Source organism: Lissotriton vulgaris, chromosome 9, assembly GCF_964263255.1.
Source record: "Lissotriton vulgaris chromosome 9, aLisVul1.2, whole genome shotgun sequence".
Lineage (NCBI taxonomy): Eukaryota > Metazoa > Chordata > Amphibia > Caudata > Salamandridae > Lissotriton > Lissotriton vulgaris.
Genome location: NC_141697.1, coordinates 242,780,969 through 242,805,155, shown reverse-complemented (window position 1 = coordinate 242,805,155; position 24,187 = coordinate 242,780,969). Strand labels below are relative to the sequence as shown.

Sequence of the window (24,187 nt, the reverse complement as noted above, 5' to 3'; positions counted from 1 at the left end):
AACTTAGCAGTGGGTCTGTTTATGTGGCACAATGGTTATTTTTAGTGAACTTTGGGCCTTTTTGTATGTAATCATACGGTACTGCAGGATGATCTGAACCACTGTGAAGAAAGTCTATCTATTCTGGTTTATGGGGAATTGACCCATAGAAACTTCCCCATTCCTCCTCGCACCAAATCTTATGGGTACCCATTGCATGCAACAAAGATCTGGGGATGAAGTGCTACGAAAAGGTATTAAATGCAGGATGGACTTCCCTTCATGCTGATTTATTGTGTTCTATTCATCTTCCTTCTATTTGCACCAACGGCTTGTGTAGCTGGGCTCACCAGCCACCCAGAGAAGCATCCATGTTTGCCTTTGATTAACTCTCTGTAGCAATCACACAGACACATACTCCTCCTCAGACACAAACACGACCTTGATGACATGTAGGCCCAGATCTTGTAGATTTTTAGGTTAGTTTAAATCGTGCAACATAATCTATTTGGAACTTACCCCGAGTAGTCAAAGATCCACGTAGGGACACAATAAGATGCTTGTACATTTAAGATAAGCTGCTACTACAGCCGTGCAATTTGAGAAAGCGTGTATGCAAATCTTTGACAGAATTGAAGAACTCTGATCTGGAAACAACACTGTCTTAGTCACAATGGGATGTGAAAATAAGCATAGTGTTGGTGGAGGATACGAGCAGATTCCATGGACAGGTGAAGGAATATCTAATGATCCAACACTTTCACAAATCTGTTTGCGTTACTCATATCTTGAATTTGTCAGAACTTGTTATGAGGCTTTCTTTTTTTTGGCCTAAAAAGTTGCAGGGGAAAATGTCCATGATACTTTGATGTTACCGAACCCTTTTTTACTGCCTTTTTTGATAGAGAGATTTTTTCTGCAGCAGTCAGTCTTAACCCCTTGTTGTAATGCTCTACGAAAGGCAGCAGATTCTGATCTTTTACGCTTTTTGTATCGCAGAATTTATTCTCCACTATATTGAGCACCAAATTGTCTTTTTCAATATATTGCCACTCAAACAATAGTAACAAATAGTACAACCAGGTATCTGGGCAGATGTGGTAAACTGGAGGAGTCAATGCTTCAGGTAAGAAGCATTTCCTGTAGCAGAGCAAAGTTGCTAGTTTCATATACCCCTCAAAGATCGTTGCCTTTGGAAAGATGTCAAAGTAGGCATCAAAGTGGTTATTCTGTTTTCAAATATTGAAAATGTGTACACAGCCGTTTGTTAGACCTGGGGAACTCCCTCCCCCATCCACCGCCACCACTGCCCGTCCTTGGAAAAGCTGATTCCAGTCTCCATTCTATGAATTCGATCACGGGCACCGCAGAAGGACGACTGGTCCAAGGAGGAACCAGACCGGTACTTCCGGTCTTTTTCTCTGCCGAGTGACCCAAGGAGGCTTTGACAGATACTAGCCTGTCAAAAGCAAGAGGGAATCCCCCTCTACATATAGACGCACTTTAGGGAGTGCGACACATTCTAAACAATGAACACTATAATTTAGTATCATTTAATTGCACTTTTTCACTTAATGGTCCTGAGGAAAGCCAGTTTTTAAGGCCTGGCTGAAACATGTAGACCGCACAGGACGTAGGGAATCATAAATTCACCAACACGTCCGACAGCCTTTTTATCCGCTAACAGGGGCCCAGTTAATAAAATGTATCTATCTTACCCTCTGGTACTGGGACCTACTGTATAGCTTTTAAAACTCACTTTCTCACTTACAACACATCACACTCAGCAAGTATACCAGCTTCGCAGTAACACTGGCGTTGAAGCACACCCGGGGCACGCTAGGTATCACTGTGGTGGGCCAGATGATGAAGCATGCCACCAACTAGGTTGGTGGGTGAGGGCTTTTTAAGCAAACCCAATGGTTTCCCAGATAAAGCGTACATAACAGAGTCTCGCACCTCTAGCTAGTTCTTATTGATATATCCTATATAAATCGGGGATCCGGACTAGCTTCCCAGTCCTCACACTCTTTTTTGATCAGGCACATCCAAGGAAATAATTGAAACATTTGCTTAAGTCAAGGCTTTCAAAGAAGTATTTGATAATTCTCCCCCGTAGGCCCCCTTCCAGGGGGATTACCACTAGATCCAGCCTCCTGTAATGATTGGAAGAACAAGATGTTGCCAATTGTGCTACTAGTTCCTAAGGCACTTCGCTTTTAGTCCGTCAGAATGCATGACTTTTTAAAAGTCCATTTCTGTAACTAGACCAGTCATCTCTTGGAGTTTTTGAGGGAGCTGATGGTAAGCTCACCACCAGTGGAAGCTTCGACACAGTTAAAGATGGTTCCACTGCTTCAGGGATGCTCTGATTGGAATCTTGATGAGAAGTCACAGAATCATAATCATTAACAGCTATGGCAGAGAAATCCTTGCCCTCTCTTATTGAACACAGAGGTCTGTGTGTGGTGTCTCTAAAGTACAAACCTAGCCAATAGGCAGCAGGGTGTTGTATGTGATCATGATGACAAGACGTTGTCCAATCTCAAGTATTGGAATTGTAACAATGACTCCTCGAAAATCGTTTATGTTGAGTGACTTGGACAACGAAACCTGTGCACTTTGATTTGGGATCCCCTGAGAAGCTGACACACCTGTTAATGACTAGGACTGAAAAGAAAGATTTTTGCTACCTCACCCTGGAGGAAGATGCAAACTCAGAAAGCACGTTCCTACAACTCCTTATTTAACTCTGAACCAAAGACCATTCATATTGCTCCGTCCACTGAACTGGTTTTACACTTCACAGAGAAGGGCTCAAGAGTATGCATATTCCAACATTTAATACTTTAGGAGAAGCATAAATTTGTGAAATTTGAACATTATGTTGTATAAAAAACAATTATAATACCTTGACTCTGCCATCATTGCTGAGGCTTGATAGAGCAACTGGGTTTGATGATCCGTGTTAAATGCTCTAGCATATGCCACATTGTCTAGTACATCGCTGCCAGAGAGTCCATATCTATATTTAAAAAAAAGGAATACAGGTCAGTCTTAGCGTATGTAAAACACAATCTGATTTAGCAACGCACAATGACCGGATAAAATAATTTGTTTTTATGTCCTTCTGTCCAGTGCAAATATGCAAGTACAGTATCTCCAAGTGCTGCACTAAAAATCGAACTGAAAACATATTGGCCAGCGCAACAGTCAAATGGGCCAAGAAAACAGCATTCTTAAATAAAGCCCAGCAAATAAACCCTTCCCCAAATGCCCAACATCGGTACTGGTTCAAAATAAAAAGATGCACCCACAAAAAAGCAATTTCAAAGAAAGGATTTTCCATTTCCAGTCAAAATTCGATTTTGCTTTTTGGATGCCTCCACTCCTCTAGCAACGAGACCATTATTGAGGGCATTTGTGGCAATCTGAAAAACTAAGGTGATGGATAGAATGTTTGAATTAATCTCAGTCACTGATAATGATTCTGGCCCACATTCCAGTTCATAGTTGTGTGGCCCAACACACCACCTCAAACAGAAATCAACCTAACGCAAATTAGTTTAGTTTCTGCTACAATATAAACAGTCAAGCCAAAACTGTCAAGCCAGGTCCCTTTTGAATGGAAACACTAGTAACCTCCAAACAGTTTTGGTCTATTTGGGCCTAGTCAGTAGGTTGTAACTTGGTTCCAGAGGCACAGTGAGCACGAGATTCACGTCTGGGCATAACCACCACACAGTGGAAAACTAAAAAGTGAAGAGTGGAATACTTTAACTAAATTTTGCTACTGGTAATTACTTGGGTTGCGTTCTAGTCCACCCTTTTCTGCACACCATGCCACACATCAGACTGCTTCAGTACGAAAAGTCCAGCCTGAACTGCCTGGCCCACAAAGGCTGAAACCATTCTGGGGTTGCTTGGGTTTTTGTTCAGAAGACATTGACTTGTCAGTTTGAGTTGCACTGTTCCTCTCAAAGCTGGACCAAGGCTGATTTGTTCACTGCTGGTTCTGGTCTGAGGTGGCTTGGAAGGCAAACAATTATGGACTGGATTGCAGCCCATGGTACATACTAGTGGCTGAGAAGCATTCAAGCAATGCATCCATCAGTTTTTTGTCTTCCGTAGAGCGAGGGATATACCCAGACATGGGTCCCGTGAACACTGTGCCGAAAGGCTCATGCGGCACCCTACTAACAAAGCCCAAATAGGCTAAAACCAGTTTGGAGTTGCTTTTGTTCCCATTTAGAGAGGATTTGACCTGGCAGTTTAGAATGGACTGCTCCTATTGGAGCAGGACTAAGCCTGATATTTGTATGGGTGGTCCCTGTCTAATGTGCATTGATGGGAATTAAATGGACTGGATGGTGGTTCAGAGTAATTATCAGTTGCTGAGATTAATTCAAGCTATACACCCATCACTTTTTTATTTTCCTAACTTTGTTGCAATCTGGCATCCACTGTGGTGGCTTAAGTCATTAGCTCACATACATCTTATAGAAATGACAGCTCTACAGAACCAATTATAGAGAGGGGCCCACCAGCACTCATTTTTGAGGACAGGAACTTATTTGTCTGCTTCAGACATTTACCAGGAGAGTGAAAAACAAACTGAGCTAAAAGTTGGAGGAACAGAAAGGTGGGAAAAAGGCACAGAGGGAGAAAGAAGGGACCCGCAAGAGTGGGATAAACAAGCAGCAGTGTCTGGTAGGGGATTAAAGAGGAATGAGGTGGAGCCAACAACAGGCCGCATTAGTACTGGGCACACTCACATTTTATTGCATCCAAGCTGGTTTCTGAGAACAGTTTTGACCACAAGCACTCATTAATTGTACAAATTAAGCACTTCAATTATATGAGGATCTGAAGATTAAATTAGCAAAAACCACAGGATTTGGGATAAACCTCTCACTACAAGTCTGAGGCTTTGTTTTTAAGATCGTGGAAAATCAAATACACATCCATATTTATGCTTAAGACTAGAGCAAAAGGAAACTGCTGAAGGAGGAATAGTATGTAGTGTTCAAGTAAAGGCAGGCACAGGTGGAAAGCAGCAGGGAAACATCTTTTTATCTGGCAGAAATTTAACAAAGTGCAAACAAATGCTGGCAGCCAAGTAACAAGGTTGAATTAGGGCCAATGATTGGCGTTCTGAACACTGCATTCAGCAATATGGAGTTTATGAACAATCAGGAGAATATACAGCAGAAGCATTTGAGTTTTCATTATTGTATGACACACATTAGCTCGGAAAGGAAGAGCGGAAAGATACACACACTTACGTACTGCACCAAGTGAATATGGATAAGACGCTTGCTCCAAAGATCCAGTCTCCAAAACAACATTAGAATAATGTTCAGGGAGCCGATTCTCAGAGTGTTGCTTTATACCATGTACAGAATTCACTGAATAGGAGGCATCTTTCCTTTTATATTAACTGTCCCATAAGATAACACTATTTACCCTTAAGACCATTTCTGCAATTCCTTACTATTGGTAGAATCATAGAAGGCCACAAGAAACTGTCACTTATACTTCTGGAGAGTGACCCACCATTAGCATCAACTCCTAATGCACTGTTCCTATCCCTTAGCAATGTGTCAAATACTTTCTCAACCCAGATCTGTCAATTGTAATTCTGCTGTGTATGGTAGGAGCATGACATACTTAAAGGAAAAGATGAGAGGATGTATTGAAAAAGGGAGAATAATAACTACTAATCTAGCAATAACCACAAAGGTAATTTTAAGGGCTAGAAGGTAAAGAAAGAATAGGCCTAGTTCGGGGAGGCTGCAGGGAAAATATTGGCATGGAAAATAAAAGCTGACAAAGCCCTTATCTATATTAGAGAAATCAAGGTTACAGGAGAGACTGAGACTAGATCAACTAATCAAGAAATAGGAAATGCATTCTTTGAATTTTTTGAGGAGATCTACAAAGAAGATCTCCCCAATGACCAACAAGCAAGAGATAGATGGCTAGATGCTATTACACTTCCAACCTCATCAACGAATCAGAATAAATCATTAGAGAAAGATTTCTGTGGAAGAAGTAATAAAAACAATTCGCCATTCAAAAAAGGGAAAAGCGGCAGGGTCGGATGGTCTGCCGGGAGAAATTTACAGATCCCTTGAACACATCATAGCTCCAGAACTCACGGTACTTTTTAACGGTATCTTAATAAATGGAGATCTACCACCTAAGTCTTGGGGAGAAGCCACCATAGTACTCATTCTTAAACCTGGAAAATCTCTAAACGACGTATTAAAAAAATTCAATTGTGGGGAAGGTTTTTGCAGAACAATTAAACTACTATATAATACACCTTCTACTAGGCTAATGATTAATGGGAGTTTAACCGATGCCTTTAATATAACTAGAGGTACAAGGCAGGGCTGCCCGCTTTCTCCGCTCCTTTTCAACTTATATATTGAACCGTTCGCTCAACTTTTAAGGAACGAGGCTAATATTCCATCTTTTAGCTATGGAGAGTGGGACAAGCGGGTAGCATTATATGCAGATGATATTTTGGTCTGCACATCTGACCCAGTCAAGGCACCTCCAGCTATCATTTCATGTGCTGAGAACTTTGGCCAGATTTCGGGATACGATATTAACTCCAGCAAAACTGAGATTATGGTATGGAACCTTCCAAGTATTCAGTTAGGGGCAAACATCTCAACATCCATGCGTTATTTAGGAATAAGAATAACCCAGGAAGTGGATAATATTGGATCAAATAACCTAGAAAGAATACATATTGAAAGTAAAAAACTTTTAAAGTCCTGGTCACATTTACCACTCTCTAACGGGCAGAGTAAACCTAGTTAAAATGTGTATCCTCCCTAAGTTCACTTTTATTTTTAACACAATCCCAATCGCATTTGAATAGAGACAAATTGAAAAATCCCAAAGAGAAATTAATTCCTTTATATGGAATTATAAAACATCAAGAATAGCATGGAAAAAATTAAGAAGGGAAAAGGGGGGCCTTGCACTCCCAGACTGGTTATACTACTCATGGGCCTTCCAGATGTCACACTCAAGAATGTTACTAAAAACACCATCTAATCTAACTCCTAACTCCATGTACAAAGCAATCTTATTGGGGGCAAATTTAACACCTGAGGGCTTTATGTTTAAATTTGGAAGTCACAAATTTTTCAAAAAAATTAAACTTAAAATGGCACAATCATGGGCTAAAAATTGGAATAACATAAGAAAAAAAATAGGTTTGTCATATTATTCTACTTATTCCCCAATCTGGGACTCACCCGTCTTACCACCATTTCTGAAAGACAGCCTCTCAAATATCATAAAACAAGCAGGTATTAGGTGGGGCCAATTGTTTATAGACGGGAAATTAATATCCTGGAAAGATTTACATGAACTTGTAGGAACAGGAATATCTAGATTTAAATATATCCAATTAGATAGCTGGGTGAGATCACAGAGTCGTATAGACACCAACATTGGGAAAATTAGCACATTAGAACAAATGCTAGTAGAGCGACCCATTGGAGGGAAAGAAGTAGCTACATGGTACTGGCAGAAACTAGAAGAAATCGATTGGGAGTTTAAACTACCAGATGAGTTATGGGGAACAGCGATTAACACTCCATGTGACGAGAAATGGCAACAATCCTGCGGCTTGCTGTACAAAACGCTAAAACCTGCATGGTTAAGATGTAACCATCTATTTTCAATTCACCGCGCATACATAACACCACTAAAATGGTCTAAATTCCTACCAGACAAAAAATGTAATAAATGTAACATGGTAGGTGCAAACGACATACATATGTTCATAGACTGCCCAGATCTTTTGAATTTTTGGGAAGAGGTGAAGAACACTCTAAACTCTTTTTATTTTATTTTGAAAGTTTTATATAGCGTGAACAAGATCTTTGCAGATAACAGAGCACTTTACACAGGCATAATTGTTTGGTAGGGTGGGTACACGGGGAACATAGTTAAGGGGTAAGGGGAGGCAGGGTAGGTCAGTGCAGTAGTACAAATGGGCATGGACAATCAGTTATGTAAATAATACAAGTGAAAGGGATCAAACCAATAATATAGCTCGACGCGGGTAGGGTAAGGTGAGGTAGATAGGCGGGAGCATGAACAATCGGTTAGGTCAATAATACAAGTAAAACACATGTGCAAAGGATCAATCAAATAATATAGTTCGACGCACAGTCAATATAGGTCAGGAGTAGTAGTTCAAGTGTATTTAGCCATGAGGATAGCTTTAACTTCTTTCTTAAAATGGAGGGTGGATGAGATGAGCCGTGTTTCAGGTGGGAGTGAGTTCCAGATCCTAGGCGCCATTCCTGAGAAGGAGCGTTTGTAAGTTTTTTCTTTCCGGAATCTTCGAGGCTTCAGCAGAAGATTGTTTGTACTTCTGGTGATTCTGGACCCGCCGGAAATTGCCAACTTCTGAGTGAGGTAGCCAGGTGCTTTCAGGTGTATGGCCTTGTGCGTCATGCAGGCAATTTTCAAATGTATTTTGGCCTCAAAAGGCAACCAGTTCAGGGATTTAAAGTCAGGGGAGATATGTGAATGTTTTTTTGAACCAGTGATGAGTCTCGCTGCCGCATTTAGCGAGGCTCTAAGGGGTGCAGTTGTAGTTAAGGGGAGACCGCAGAGGGCGATGCTGCCGTAGTCTATGCGAGGGATGACTAGTGCCTGTACTGCAGTTTGGAAGTCCTTGGCTGGGAGGAAGGGTTTAATTTTCCTCAAGATATTTATTTGGAGGTTTGCTCCCTTAGTTGCCTTGCTGATATGCTGCTGCATGTTGTCAATAACTCTTCCACTCGTCATCTTTGGGATAGAAGACAATATTAAGGGCAAGGCGAAATCTTTCCTTTTTTATGCAATTTTATTGGCGAGAAGACAGATCTGTATACAGTGGATAGAAAAAACTCCCCCATTACACTCTCGGTGGCTTTCATCTTTATATGAAACTTCTAAAATGGACCTCAAAAGAACAGCTAGTAAACGTAATTTGGCTTTTTGGGATCTTTTAATTAACTGGAGGCGAACACGAGTTTTTTTTTCCCCCCCGGGTCCGATGATTACGCCATCAATGCTCCTGGACCAAGGCCAGCTTAGAATCGATTTGGTCCTACAGGTTGAAAAATACCTAGATGGAGTTAAAGATACCCCCTTTCTTGTTTTGGGACATCTCTGCCACCGGAAAATCAAATCACGTCTTTAAGTCGTGCAAGGTAGTTGGTATTCCCCTTGTCGAAAAGGGAAGGCAAATGAGGACAAAAAAAAAAAAAGACCGAATAGGCCAGAAAAGGCTTAAAATAAAACAGGATGTAGACTACTTACCAGCTGAAGGTTGTCTTTAGAGGAAGGTGAATTCATTGAGAAATGTTGCTCATAAAAGGCATGTGTGATGATCAAAGTAGCTCCATGGTGAAATCCAATGGGAACATAATGTGGCTAGAAGTGTGGAAGGCGCAGTGTTCAGTGCATACATCTGTAGCACACGACCATAAGTGATACTAGATGTAATAATCATTGACAAAGCGAAAATTCACTCCTTTGTGGCTTGTTATCTTTTCCAGTGATATTTAGACATGTGCTCAGTAATTCCTGACCTCAGAGAAGTACAGGAAGGAGATAGCTGGGAAAAACATGCACTCTCATGGAGTGCTTAATCAAAAAGAAAAAAGCAGGTCTTAAAAAGCAAGCAGTGGAGTTATAGCAGGCAGCCAATCAAAAGTGATTGTAAAGAGGCAATACTCCTTGGGAGGGACAAAACAAGATTAATAAGCCAGAGTACGAATAAGAATGCAAATGCTACTTACCAGTATGCATCTGTTCTTGGCATGTAGGGCTGCTGACATTCATATCTGTGCATAGTCCGCCACCTAGTGTTGGGTCCGGATGATTGCACATTGTTGTCCTGGAAGAGTCTTCGAAGTATCACGAGATAGGTGGCTCCTCCCCTGGACTACAGTGCGCATGGGCATCGCCTCCATCCCCAGATTGTTTTTAGCCATTGGCAGAGATGGAGTGAAGAAAGTGAGTGATGACCATGCTATGAGCATATGTGTAAATGAATAAATACTGCAGCTGCTACAGGCGCCGGGGAGGAGGGTGGGCGATATGAATGTCAGCAGCCCTACATGCCAAGAACAGATGCATACTGGTAAGTAGCATTTGCAGTTCGAGGCATGTGGGCTGCTGAATTCATATCTGTGCATAGAATACATAGCAGTCCCTCCATTAGCGGCGGCCGCCCGTGCCAGCTGCAGCAGTTTGAAAAAGCGTTTTTAGAACAGCCTGACCAACAGCTGCCTGCTGTTTGGAATGCACGTCTACACAGTAGTGCTTAGTGAAAGTATGTGTGGTAGACCATGTGGCTGCTCTACAGATGTCTTCTAAGGGAATGTTACCTAGGAAGGCCATAGAGGCCCCCAACTTCCTAGTGGAGTGGGCCCTTGGTGGGATAGTGAGAGTGCGCTTAGCTTTAGCATAACAGATCTGAATGCATTTTACTATCCATCTAGCAATCCCCGCTTTGGAGATTGCATTTCCCTTGTGTTGTGTGGCAAAAGCAACAAAGAGTTGTTTGGTTTTGCGGAAATCTTTTGTCCTGTCCACATAGTACATCAAGGCCCTTTTCACATCAAGAGTGTGGAGCATACGCTCCGCCAGCGTCTCTGGGTTTTGGAAAAACACCGGCAATTCAATTGTTTGGTTCATGTGGAACTGTGAGACCACTTTGGGTAAGAATTTAGGGTTAGTGCGGAGCACCACCCTGTTAGCATGTACTTGGAAGAAAGGTTCTTGGATGGTGAGCGCCTGCAGCTCGCTTACCCTCCGTAGCGATGTAATTGCTACTAAGAACGCAACTTTCCAAGTCAAAAACTGGAGTTCACAAGAGTGCAGTGGCTCAAAGGGAGGACCCATCAGCCTTGTAAGAACCACATTGAGGTTCCATTCTGGGGCTGGTGGAGTCCTTGGTGGAATGACCCTTTTGAGTCCTTCCAGAAAGGCCTTGATAGCAGGGACCTTAAAGAGAGACAGGTGCTGCCTATTCTGGAGGTATGCTGCCATAGCAGACAGGTGAATGCGGATGGAAGAGTACGCTAGATTACATCGATACAGGTGAAAGAGGTAACATATGATGTTCTGAATGGAAGCATCTAGCGGGTCAATGCTGTGGTCCACACAGTAGATGACAAACCTCTTCCATTTAGCCGCATAACAAGCTCTAGTAGTGGGCTTCCTTGCCTCCCGAATGATGTCCATGCAATCGGAAGGAAGATTGAGGTAGCCAAACTCTAGGACTTCAGGAGCCAGATCGCCAGGTTGAGCTGTTGCGGATCTGGGTGCTGAATGTCGCCATGGCTCTGCGTCAGAAGGCTGGGAGTGAGATGAAGCCTTTGATGCGGTACCACGGAGAGTTCCAGAAACGTGGTGTACCATGGTTGGCGAGCCCACGTTGGAGCAACCAGGATGAGCGTCATCGAGTGTTGCCTGAGCTTGCGTGCCACCAGCGGTATCAGAGGTGCTGGGGGAAAAGCGTACGCAAATCTGCCTGACCAGTTCATCCACATCGCATTGCCCTGTGATTGGGGGTGTGGGAACCTGGCGGCGAAGCTTTGGCATTTTGCGTTCTCCTTTGTGGCGAACAGGTCTATCTCTGGATGACCCCACTTTTGGAAGTACGGTTGGAGTACCGATGGATGTATCTCCCACTCGTGCATCTGATGGCTGTGTCTGCTGAGCAGATCCGCCATTTGATTGTCCTTGCCCGGGAGATGCTCTGCCATGAGGAAGATGTTCCTCTGAATGGCCCACTTCCACATGCTCTGAGCCAGATGAGACAGCTGTGGAGAGTGTGTACCTCCCTGCTTCTGGATGTAGTACATTGCCGTCATGTTGTCCGTCCGGATCAACACGACCTTGTTGCACAGATGTACTTTGAACGCCTTTAAGGCCATGAAGATTGCCATCAGTTCCAACACATTGATGTGCAACTTCCTTTGCTGAAGTGTCCATAGTCCCTGCACAGTGTAGTGGAGTACATGCGCTCCCCATCCCTGGAGAGAGGTGTCCGTCGTCAGGATGATCTGTGGGACAGGCTCTTGGAATGGTCGGCCCTTGCAAAGGTTTTGTGGATTCCACCAATGCAGAGAGTTGTACGCCCGACCGCTCACCAACACTAGGTCTGTCAGTTGCCCATGAGCCTGAGTCCACTGACGTGCAAGGCACTCCTGAAGCGGACGCATATGTAGTCTCGCGTGCGGGACAATGGAGATGCAGGAGGCCATCATGCCTATCAACTGCATGAACACCCTCGCTGGAAGCGAGTGTTGGGGTCTGAATCGTAGGATCAGCGCCTGGATACTGGCGATTCTCACTGAATTCGGCTGCGCAGTGGCTGCCAGAGTGTCGATCGTCGCGCCCAGATACTGTCGCACGTGGGCGGGCTGGAGATGGGACTTCGGGTAGTTCAGAGAGAATCCCAGATCGTGCAGGAGGTGAATGGTGCGTGACACGTGGTCTACGCACTGCTGTTCCGTCTTTGCCTGAATAAGCCAGTCGTCTAGGTATGGAAAGACATGGACGTGCTGGCGACGGAGATGCGCCGCCACAGTCGCTAGGCACTTTGTAAATACTCTCGGTGCCGTGGTGACCCCGAACGGCAGGACTCTGAACTGGTAATACTGGTCTAAGATCTTGAATCTGAGATACTTTCTGTGGGAAGGATGCAGGGGAATATGAAAATAGGCATCCTTCAGATCCAGCGTTGCTAGGAAGTCCCCCTGTTGAAGCAGGGGAAGCACCTGCTGCAATGTGAGCATATGGAAGTGCTCCGAGTTGATGTACCAGTTCAGGGGCCTGAGGTCCAGGATCGGTCTGAGTGATCCGTCCTTTTTGGGGATCAGAAAATACAGGGAGTAAACCCCCGTTCCCCGTTCTTGCAATGGAACGAGCTCTATTGCCCCTTTTTGCAGCATGACCAGAACTTCTTGCTGCAACAAGGTCAAGTGCTTGTCGGACATAGCACGGCTTCTTGGCGGTATGTCCGGTGGAATGGACGTAAGTTCTAGACAGTACCCGTACTGGATAAGAGACCTCACCCACCTGTCCGTGGTGATGGACCTCCACGCCAGCAGGAACTGCTGGAGTCTCCCCCCGACAGGTGTCGTGTGATCGGGGGGAAGTGACAAGACGTCACTGCTTGTTGGTGGTGGTGGACCTGGATGCATTGTTTCCACGTCCCCTGCCTTTGATATTGTTGCCTCTGTAGCCACCCCTGCCCTTGTTGTTGTTATACGAGGACTGGGTGTTACCCTTGTAGTATTGTGTGGATTGGGATGCCTGTCCCCTCGAGGTGCCTCTTGAATTGGAGCGGCGAAAGGAACTACCCCGAAACTGCTGACTTTGTAAAGCCCCCATAGATTTGGCAGTTTCAGTATCTTTTTTCATCTTTTCTAGGGAGGCATCCACCTCAGGGCCGAACAGATGGTCAGGATTCACTGTTTGACCCAGTATTGTGGTTTGTATGTCGGGTTTGAACCCCGAAATTCGAAGCCAGGCATGACGTCTAAGTAACACACTTGTATTGATAGCCCTGGAGGCAGTGTCTGCCACATCTAGGGCACATTTGATGGATGCATTTGTAATGAGTTTACCCTCCTGAATGAGCATCTCCCCCGCCTCCTTATATTGGTCAGGCAAGTGTTGTAGGATGGCCTCTAATGTGTCATAATGAGCCCTATCATAACGTGCAAGCAGGGCTTGAGTGTTAGAGATCCTCCAGATGTTCGCTGCCTGTGCAGCAATGCGTTTGCCTGATGCCTCAAAGATCTTGGACTCTTTGTCCGGGGGAGGAGCGTCACCAGTAGTCTGCGAATTCGCCCTCTTTCGAGCGTTGGAAACCACCAGGGAGTCCAATGGCAAGTGTCCCTTAATATACGTGGGATCCGTGGGCGCCGCTTTATATTTCCTGTCGATGCGAGGATTGACCACCCGCGCCCGGGTGGGCTCCTTGAACACCTCCTGTGCATGCTTCAGCACCCCTTTCAGCATCGGTAGTGTCTTGACTTGTTTTTCGGCTACCGAGAAGGTGTCGACCAAGAAGTCTGCATCCACGGGGTCTGAGTGCAGTTAGACGTCATGGTTCGCTGCAGCTCTCTCTATTAATGCATTGAATGCCGCCGAGTCCTCTGTCGGGGACGTCTTTGCGGCGAAAAGTTGAGTGTCCTGCCCCGACTGCGGGTCGTCTGTGTCGCCTCCTGCTGTCCAGGGCACCTGCTCCTCCTCCGGATCCGAGTACGCAGGATAGTTGTACTCGGCCTCTTCCTCGTCCACATCAGGCACGGGGGAATGGGCCGGCGAGTGTTCCAGGGCTTGTGGAGACAGAGGTTCCATCAGAGCCGAAGAGTCCGCAGAGTACCTTTTGTTCTTGAGTGGAATCCTAAAAGGTTCCAAGGCCGGCTCCGACGTAATCTTTCGTTTGAGGAGCGACAATTTGCCGGTGTTGGCGTCGATGATCACCTCACGACGTTCCTCCACCGCAAGCGGCTGGAGCCGAAGCTTCGACACCACCAAGGCAGCCTTCGGCGTCAATACTTCCTGAGAGTGTCCGCTCTGCTTAGGCGCGAAGGCCTTCGGCGCCGACTTGGGAGGAAGGGTAAAACGAATGGGCGTTTGTTCCTTGGCAGGCTTCGGCGTGGGCCTAGGCACTACAGTGTCCTGGCTGGGAACCACAGTGGACTGTTGGATCCGCTTTAAGGATTCTCCCACCTTCTTTGTAAGGGATGCCGAGGGCTGAACTGTCTCGAGCGCCTCTTCGTCTCCGAGAGCCCGGTCGCCGGTAGGCCTCTTCTTCGGTGCCGACGCCCCATGGCCTGGCGCACCGTCGGCGTGACGCTTCTTCGAAGCAGTCTTCGGGTCCGCGACCCCTTTCGGTGCCGACGCAGCCGCGTCGGATGCCTTCACCTTCGGCGCCGACCCAGAGGGCCTCGGGTCGGCCATTTTGGCGCGGCTCTTCTGGTCGGCCATTTTGGCGTGGCTCTTCAAGTCGGCCATTTTGGGTTTCGTGGAAGTTGACGCCTCCAGAACCTTCTTCACCAACGCCACTTTCGGTTTCGGTTTCGCACCCGAGGGTGCGAGACCAGTTGGCTTCACTTTCGGTTTCTTCTTAGAAATGTCCGTGACCGGGCCCGGAGGCGGGGACGTAGGACTTATAGTTAGATCTTGGGTAAGGCCCGAAGGCGATCCCTCGACCTGGGCCGTATGATGGGGAGTAACCCCAGAGTCTGGTTGGGGATGCTCTTCCTCCGAGCTATCACCCATCGTGGCACAAGCCAGATCGTCGTCCCCTACCTCGTCGGAGCCTTCGTCGCAGGCCTCCTCATCCGCGTCGTAGGTCTCTTCCTCGGACGCGGGGCCAGGGTCCGACCCTTGTACGTCGTCTTCTCCCACGACCGATTCCTGGAAGATGTCATCGGGTGGGGGTGCCGAAGCCGACAATTGAGCCTGGAGCCGATTAGCCCGGCGAATCTTTAAAGTCTTCTTACTTCTAAATTTCGAACACGCCATGCAGGTGTCTTCACGGTGATCCGGTGACAAGCATGTATTGCACACGGGGTGCACGTCGAGGTGCGAATATTTAGAATGACACAGCGGACACTTCTTGAATGGAGTCCGCTCCATAGCAAAGGGTGTAGTGTAGGCCCGTCCGCGTCGAAAGCACGTGGAAGGGCAGCAAGAGATAGGAGCTGAGAGTCAGTAAGAAACCCGAACGCAACTATACCGACGCCCAGCCTAAAGACCTTTTGGTCTCAAGTAAAAAGTAGAACAACTATCGGTTCCGACAGAGGGAACCGAAACACATCCGAACCCAATGGCGGAAAAAAACAATCTGGGGATGGAGGCGATGCCCATGCGCACTGTAGTCCAGGGGAGGAGCCACCTATCTCGTGATACTTCGAAGACTCTTCCAGGACAACAATGTGCAATCATCCGGACCCAACACTAGGTGGCGGACTATGCACAGATATGAATTCAGCAGCCCACATGCCTCGAACTCAGGGAAATAAGAGTGACGGTACAGCCAAACAGCGGTAAGCATTGGCCAGGCTCCAAGTTCCTGTATGTTCTTGGTAAGCCCACAATATGCCCCACTACAGGCAGAGCATGTGCTTTCTACTAGGCGAGACCTCAAAATCTACAGTCAACCCCGCTGCTAACAACAAAGAGTGGTGAGATATTTTGTAGGGGATTTGGTCCAACGCAGTCTTGTCCTGACTTGAATACATCTAAGTGTGGATCCTATATGTCTCGTTTGTTCTGCTTGAGTCCCTCCCTTGGTTGGTCTGTTTTCAATTAGAAATGCATCTGTAATGAATGCTGCAAGTGAAAAAAGGACCCAAACAGATCTGTATGCACTGAACAATATTTTTATAAGGGTGTTTTGAGAGTACAACATAAAACGCAAACAAAAATCACCACACATTCTTATGACGTAGGGATGTATTTGTGCACTGATCTCATAAAGCATACCACCATGCCTGGGTAACAAAGGCAGTGTAATGCCTAGTAGGTTTGAAAGCTCAGAAATTAGGGTCAACAGCTGAAATGTTTTAAATCACAGAAATGTTACTTAGCCAATATGTGATTTAAGTAAAAGGAGAAAAAACTCAACAGTCTACCTCAAAACAATTACAGAGGTAAATATTTAAGTAATCGAATTTAGGAAGTATTGCTTAAGAGGGTATGAGGCACATTTCAAACATTTAGTAATCTAATGCTCTTAGGGTTTTGCCCATCTATTTAGACCCTGGTTGTTATCCTATTTTCTCCCATTTGTCAAACAATACAATTATTGTGCTCTTTATACATCGCTTGCACAAGCATTTAGAAATATGCTAACCCACAGACCTACCACTCAATGGATACATAAGTATTTTGTCTTTGCTTTATGCATCCTCATTTCCTACGATGTTATGCAACGTTTCTTTTCCTTTGTGTATGTAAAGCGCTCTGATACCCATGGATCTAGCTAGCGCTATATAAAACTTTATAAACAAATAAACGTGCCTCCAGACACTTTCTGACTTTGCATCAACTGAAGTGGAACGAGTCAAAGGCTCTTGTCATGTTTGGATAGTACAAGGCAACCAACCAGGCAATAACAATAGCTGTTTATTTCCAGGTTGAGGGCACCATGATTGGGGATCAGACTTTCAAAATAAAGTAGTCATTTATAAATTGAATAACTGAACCAGAGCAATATCAATGTTGTGTAGAATTTACCTAACCATCTTCAGGATACGGGGCATGAAGAATGGCCTACTGCTTAGGGCTCTATGGGAGTGGGACACAGCACTCCAAACACACTTGTACTAAGTTCATTCCAGAGAAGGCTGATGGTGTACAGATTCACAGATGTAGAGAATGCACTGCGATATCACCCCAAATATAAACTACACTTTTCTGCAATCCTTGAACTCGCACGCCATTTGCAGATGGCAGTGGCCATCCCAGATCATCAGATTTAACTTTCTTCGAGTTTCATGGCATACTTGCTAGACAACTGTGCAACAATGCTGATGAAGCTAGGGCCTTAGTACTTCGACTCAGGATATAGTTAGGGAAAACAGTTGCTTCCTTGAGAATTTGCAGAAGAGTTTTGGAAATACAGATAAGTAAACTTTGAACTATTTTGATCGTTCGTCTTTAAACATTGTTAAAGACTTTAGAAAGCATTTACATTTAAACAAGGAGGTAGAGCCTTTGAAGGAACATGATCAATTCTAATGTCAAGATAATGGTAACACATGGTATGATTGCGTGTTAAGGCACAAGGATGTGAACACATACACACAATATTAATGCCCATTAATTACTTTCACAGTTGCACAAATGTCCATAAGAAACTAAGCCCATGTCCCTCCTCGATCCGCACCTGCTGGCCAGCAGGTCTCCCTGACTCTGCCTGCCGGTTGGTGGAGTGCTGGATGTGCCACATTGCCAATTCTTTCATGCTACTGCTTGTTTTTGACGTTGCTGCTGTTTTGTCATTTGTGCTGCCTCGGATTGTTTATTTTTGGCCTCACTGTCATCTTTTAGTTTGTGCCGCCTGTGATTTGTTTGCTTTAGCCTCGCTGTGTTCTGTCCACTCGTTTGCTGCTCCTGCAGTTTTCTGCCCAGTAGCCGGCTTGCCGCAGCTCCTTTTTAGGTTTCGCTGGGGGACGGAGCCGTTAGGCTCCTCCTCCAGAGAAATCTATTGAGTACAGTAAGCACTCTGGAACACGCCCCCCCGTCCCATTGGCTAGCTCCATAAATGGAGCCTAGCCATTGGACGAGGGGCCTGTCCATCAATGCCGGACCAGACACGGGGGCGTTCCCGAGATTCTTTGGCTTTTGCCGACGTCACGCGACGCCGGGAACGCCCCCGAGTCTCCTCCGGCCGGGCCGTGCTTGCTGCTGTCCTGCCTTGTGTCCGGCCGGGCCGTGCTTGCTGCTGTCCTGCCTTGTGTCCCTCCTCCCGCCGTCCCCACGTTTCCCGCCTCCCTCCCGACGTCCGTGTCCTTTCCCGCCCCCCTCGTCCTCTCCCGCCCGCCTCGTCCTCTCCCGCCCCCCCCCCCGTGTCCTCACAAATTGTGGTATCCCGTCCCGCCCGGGGGTCAACCGGCAGCTGCTCGGCACCTTGGCCGAGGCACGAAGGGGCTGCGACCGCATTGGTGGCTTTTCGGAGGCTCGTCGGCAGAGGCGCGCTCTGATTGGCCGCTGCAGTGGGCCTGTCCCCGTGAGCTGCGCCGCCGTTGGTTGGAGCCTCGCCGCGTCATCAGGATCTGCCCCGGGAGCCGCGCTGTGAGTGGCTGACTCCGGGGGAACCCTCGACGTCAGCGGAGGCCAGTGGGAGCTGCGATGGGGGCCGTGCCTGCGAGGGTGAGTCTTCGGCCCAGAAGCTGGGGGAGATCGCCTTCCACCCCGCACCCGGTATTGACACCGGCTGAAGAGAGGAAGCGCTGGGGGGCTGTGCGCTCGCTCGCCAAAGCGTCACAGACGTGCGCCTCGCCTCCCGAGTGCCCCGCATTGCGCGTGGGACCCGGGGATAACAGCCCAATACCCGATCTCCCTGATTTGAGGGGAGAAACCAGCTGAGGCAGGAGCGCTGCTTCTACAAATGCAGAACAAAGATTAGGAAGCACGTTTTGAGTGCTAAGATCCTACCAATTTACTACGTTCTATATTTTTTAAAGACTTGAGACAATTGATGACATAAGAACTTCCTGAAATTACTTGCAACCACTAAGATTAAGTGCAACCTTTACCTGAAAAAGTGATTATCGTATTACTGCCTTTTTCTGCCTGCAAACCAGATAAAAGTTATTTATATTTTTATAAAATACTTACCTGTGTGGTCTCAGTTTGTGGTGGATTGGGGATTATTGTTGTGTTGAGTGCAAATATTATACACATTGCCTTGGGGATAAGCCTGCCTGCTCGCGCCAAGCTACCTAGAGGGAGAGCGGAGGTTATCTACTGTGTGTATTCCTTCACCCTGACTAGAAGCAAGGGTCCCTACTTGGTCTAAGGTACTTACCTCTGCCAACTAGAGACCCCCGCCCCCCGCCGCCCAGGGGAAGAAGGAAGACGGCGGCCCACAAGAAGTATGGCGGCCCACGCGGGGCTCCCGTGGCCTGCCTGGAGGGAGCCCCGGAAGAAGCGGAGGACGTTGCCGGGCAGGTGTTGCCGAGTAGGACAGCTGCAGCCACGCGCCTCCGCCCACGGTGAGTGCTGTGTTGCTCGGGTGTTCACGCCGCCCTGGGATAGGTTTTTATAGTTATTCATGCTTCCCTGTTTAAGATGCTCATTTGGCTTAGAATTGAGGGTTAGTTTAATTCTCATTGTGATGTGTCTGACCCCTTATAAACGTTGTCGTGCAATTCCATCCCTGCACGAAATAAATATGTAGACTATAAACTCGTGTGTGCGGTCGTTTAAGGCGACTCATTATCATGGGGTTTAACACATTTTATTGAAGGGCGGGTAGCAGGTGTTTTAAGCACTGTGTTTTGCTGGGCTGTTTGTTTCTAGTCAGTGCATTTATGTAGAAGTTCGTTTCATCCATTCGTGCTCTCCAATATTACTATCGGTTGTACAGCAGACGAGTGCCTTCTTGGGAACTAGTTCGCATCTAAGTGTGTTTTTTGGAATCGTTGTTGTGGTCTAAGGTGTCCGCCCACAGTCGGCCCTATTCGTACACTGCACGTTAATCTGCTTAATTGCTCGTGGTCTTTCATCCTATTCATCTGGATAGTTTACTTTATGGTTAAGTTGTGTGCGTAGGCAGTGGTAGTGTTGCACACACACCGCTGTCAGAGGTATGGAAGGAATCCTATGCCTTCAACTCTGGATGTGTGTAATCTACCTACCGATTAAGGGGGGGGCCAACTGCTTCCTGATTGTATTCAACTGTGCCTTTAGAATACAGGGGTTCACCAGCAACTCTTCAATTGGACGTTCATACACAATGCATTTCCCCCTGTACCCCAGGGATGATACTCAGTAACAGGTTCTCCAATGAGAAACGGCGCCCATTCAAGTGCAGCACGGACTCTTAGTATGATCGCTTTTATATTCGGCACCGCAGTGGAGCTTATTGTTGTATATTTATTTGACGTTACAAGCATTCCGTGGTGATATGTGGCAGGTTTCTATGTTTAAGTTAAGAACGCAGACTTCCCACCGGCAGTAAAGCACTTTGGTCGACGTGGCCTTTTTCGGAACGATACTGTGTATTCTATATATATATTTTCCTCACAGCAACATTAAAGGTTTCAGAAACGCCAATATTTTCGATACAACGTACTGCATAATGTTTCCTCATGCATGCATTGCATAGGCATCGCTAAGGTGTATGTTTTCGTTGAGGACCCCTGCACAAACTACTATCGCAGCTAAAACTCAGGGCCCCAGATTAAGAACACACTTCCGTGGAGGCTGCCACGCCATCTGCCTGCCTCTGGAGGAAGTAGCAGCTACAGTAAATCAGCCCCTTTGATGTCAGCCAGGGATCCTGGGATGGCATTCGAGCTTGAGCTTGTGACCTGGTAACCATAGAGACATTAACCCATTGGAATTATTTTGTCCTATGCTTTTCATGCACGGAGGACGTTAAACGGAGAAAAACGTTGTTCCTAATTCTTAGCGGCATCAAAGCAGACTTTGCTCCAGACCTTGTACTAAGTGGTGAAAAAATGATTCCTATGTGCGCTCTAAATATTTTCTTCAGTATTCCTTTTCTTTGAAAAAGAACAAGCGATATGTGGTTGAATGAATAATACAGTCTGACTTAGTTTGCACCAGTCATTCTTTTTTTTTTATTAAATTTTTTTAATATGCAGTTTCAGTTTGGGGTTTCTACTTCAAACTGTACTTGGATTTAAAAGGAACCTGTCTTGTATTGATTAATACATCATATGATTTTAAACCTTCACCGTTTTGTGCAACAGGCAATACACTATTACCTTGCTTCATCAAAGAAACCTATAATGATTTTGTATGAGTTACGCAATGCATATAGCTATGAGGATCACCTTGCTACTAGTTGACAAGCTGTGTGTATACAACAATAGCAGGATTATATATATATCTATTTTTTTTTTAGCAAAAATACGCCGCACTCAGAAATCTTTCACTTCAGGTATTTAATTAAGTAAACAGAGCCAGTCTGTCACACCGACCTGTTTCGGCCACGCAGGGCATTTCTCACTGTTGGAGGACACTACTTTATAGCCTGATAACATTTCTTGCTAATAAAGAGATCAAAGAGGGGTTCTCAATACCAATCATTAAGAAAACAACTGAGATGCTAAAACTTACAAGAGCAGGTGGCACAGATAACTTATCAGCAGTAATAATAAAAACAGCTATTCCCCTTGGAACAACTTGCTCCACCTGCTTTTTCAAACAAATTCTCCTGAAAAGAGCTAGATTGCTGGAAGGGGCAGTCCCTCGAATCTGGGGTACACCTCCTCCACCTCTGGCCAAGTTCAACCCCCCGCCCCACGTATGGAGCTCTCCCTTCATTGTTTACCTCCTCTCTTTCATCACTTCTCCCTTACCCTCCCTCTATTTCATGCTAGAGGCTTCATGCGAGCCTCAGCTGGTGAAACTCTGCTTCTGTGCCACCCCTGACCTCTGCGTGGGGCTCTTTGCATGTGTGTGGGGCTCTTTGCGTGTGTGTGGGGCTCTTTGCGTGTGTGTGTGGGGCTCTTTTTGCGTGTGTGTGTGTGTGTGTGTGTGGGGGGGGCTCTTGCGTGTGTGTGGGGGCTCTTGCGTATGTGTGTGGGGGGCTCTTGCGTGTGTGTGTTTGTGTGGGGGGCTCTTGCGTGTGTGTGTTTGTGTGGGGGGCTCTTGCGTGTGTGTGTGGGGGGCTCTGGTGTGTGAGGGGGGCTCTTGTGTGGTGTGTGTGTGGGGGGCTCTTGTGTGTGTGTGTGTGGGGGGCTCTTGTGTGGGTGTGTGTGTGCAAATGCAATACGTCTTGCATTTGCGACAGAGTAAGCTATTGGCATTGTAAATGAGAATGCCATTTATTTATCTGTTTTCAAAACCAACACATAAATAAAAAGTTTGTCATTTACAATGCCAATAGCTCAAACTTTTCCGAAGGCGAAACCGTTGCATTGTAAATGCTTGTTCCTGCTGCTTCCACTTCCCGGCTCCCATCGCCGAACCCAGGACCTACTTAATGAAGCCCATCAGCGCACATCCGTGCCTGGATCGCTACAGGGTCCAGGAACCCTGGCTCACCTGCCACTCACAGATACTCAGCAGGGGAGCTCCGAACCCTAGACGCCACAACTGCAACTGCTGCATTGCATCTCCTCGATGAACGGTAGGACCTTTCACCTGTCAACGTTGCCCAACGGATACAAGATGCTACACTGGGACCACGCCAACAAACCTGGAAGCAGCATCATTATCATCTGCTGCACCACCAATGAAAACAACACCACACCGATCACGGACCACTTCAACTTCCAACTCCAAACTGACGGCAGAACGATTATCAGAGACACCCTCGCCTACAGTCCCCCAGACAACACCCAGCTTCTGCAACGCCATTCCCCAAATTCATCTTTCCACTCGCCACCGATTCAAGGCACTACATCTTCCTCGGTGACCTCAACTTTAACCTGAACGACCCCAGAGACGCAAACCCCACCATACTCCTAGAAACATGATCAACTTCACCCACTAGATTACCATCCCCACACACAGCGCAGGACACATGCTTGGCCGCATCTTCACCGACAGCAACCTGCGTCAATTACAGTCACGTCACCAAACTCATCACGTTATCGTCCAATTTACCATCGCAGGACCCCCATGCACCACCACCAAGCCACCCAGCTCCTCCAACTGCATTTGGAACAAAGTGAGAGAGACCCAATGGAAGGACTCCCTCAACACCACCCATCCCAACCCCACAATCAACCTAGAACAGGTCGGTTAGAATTTATCCACCTGGATCACCAACAATGCAGAAAGAGTCGCCTACGAAGACAAGCAGATCCATCAAACAAGCCAGGTGGTATACACCGGAACTCTGGACAATGAAACGCAACTGCAGATGTCTATAAAGAAGATGGAGTACCAAAGAACCCACATACTGAGCCACCTTTAAGACAGCCATCAACAAATACCACCAACGCATGAAAGACACAAAAAAGAGGTGCCTTGGCTGACCACATCGAAACAAGCTCCTACCACAGCAAGGAACTCTTCAGCATTGTCAGAGTTCTTCTGCCAGTCAGCCACCAAAAACGATCTCCCCATCCCAGGAACTCTGCAACACCCTGGCGTACTATTTCCACAACAAGATATCCACCATCTACAGTAACTTCGAATCCCAACCCACTGACCTCTACAACCTTCTCACACCTACTGACGCCACCCACAACCACACGTCCACCACATGGGAACAGCTCACCAATCAGAGAACTGCAGCCATCTTGAACTCCATACACTCTGACGTACCCACAAACCCCAGACCCCACCACATCTACAACCTTGGGAGCAAGGAAATCAGCTGCAAACTCCATTCTCAACTCATCCATCACCACAGCCACCTTCCCAGATGGATGGAAACATGCAGAGGTCATACCCCTCCTAAAGAAACCCTCTGCCAACCCAAGAGAACGTAAGAACTACC

The 24,187-nt window shown here is 46.5% G+C and overlaps 1 protein-coding gene across 1 annotated transcript in view; it reads right to left on the bottom strand.

Moving 5' to 3' along the window:
- RAD51 (RAD51 recombinase) overlaps positions 1-24,187 on the bottom strand; it is a 276,922-nt gene that overhangs the window by 36,126 nt on the left and 216,609 nt on the right. The window contains exon 7 of the mRNA XM_086937421.1: positions 2,891-3,004. Coding sequence (XP_086793547.1) covers positions 2,891-3,004 — 114 coding nt within the window. The remainder of the gene's footprint in view (positions 1-2,890; positions 3,005-24,187) is intronic.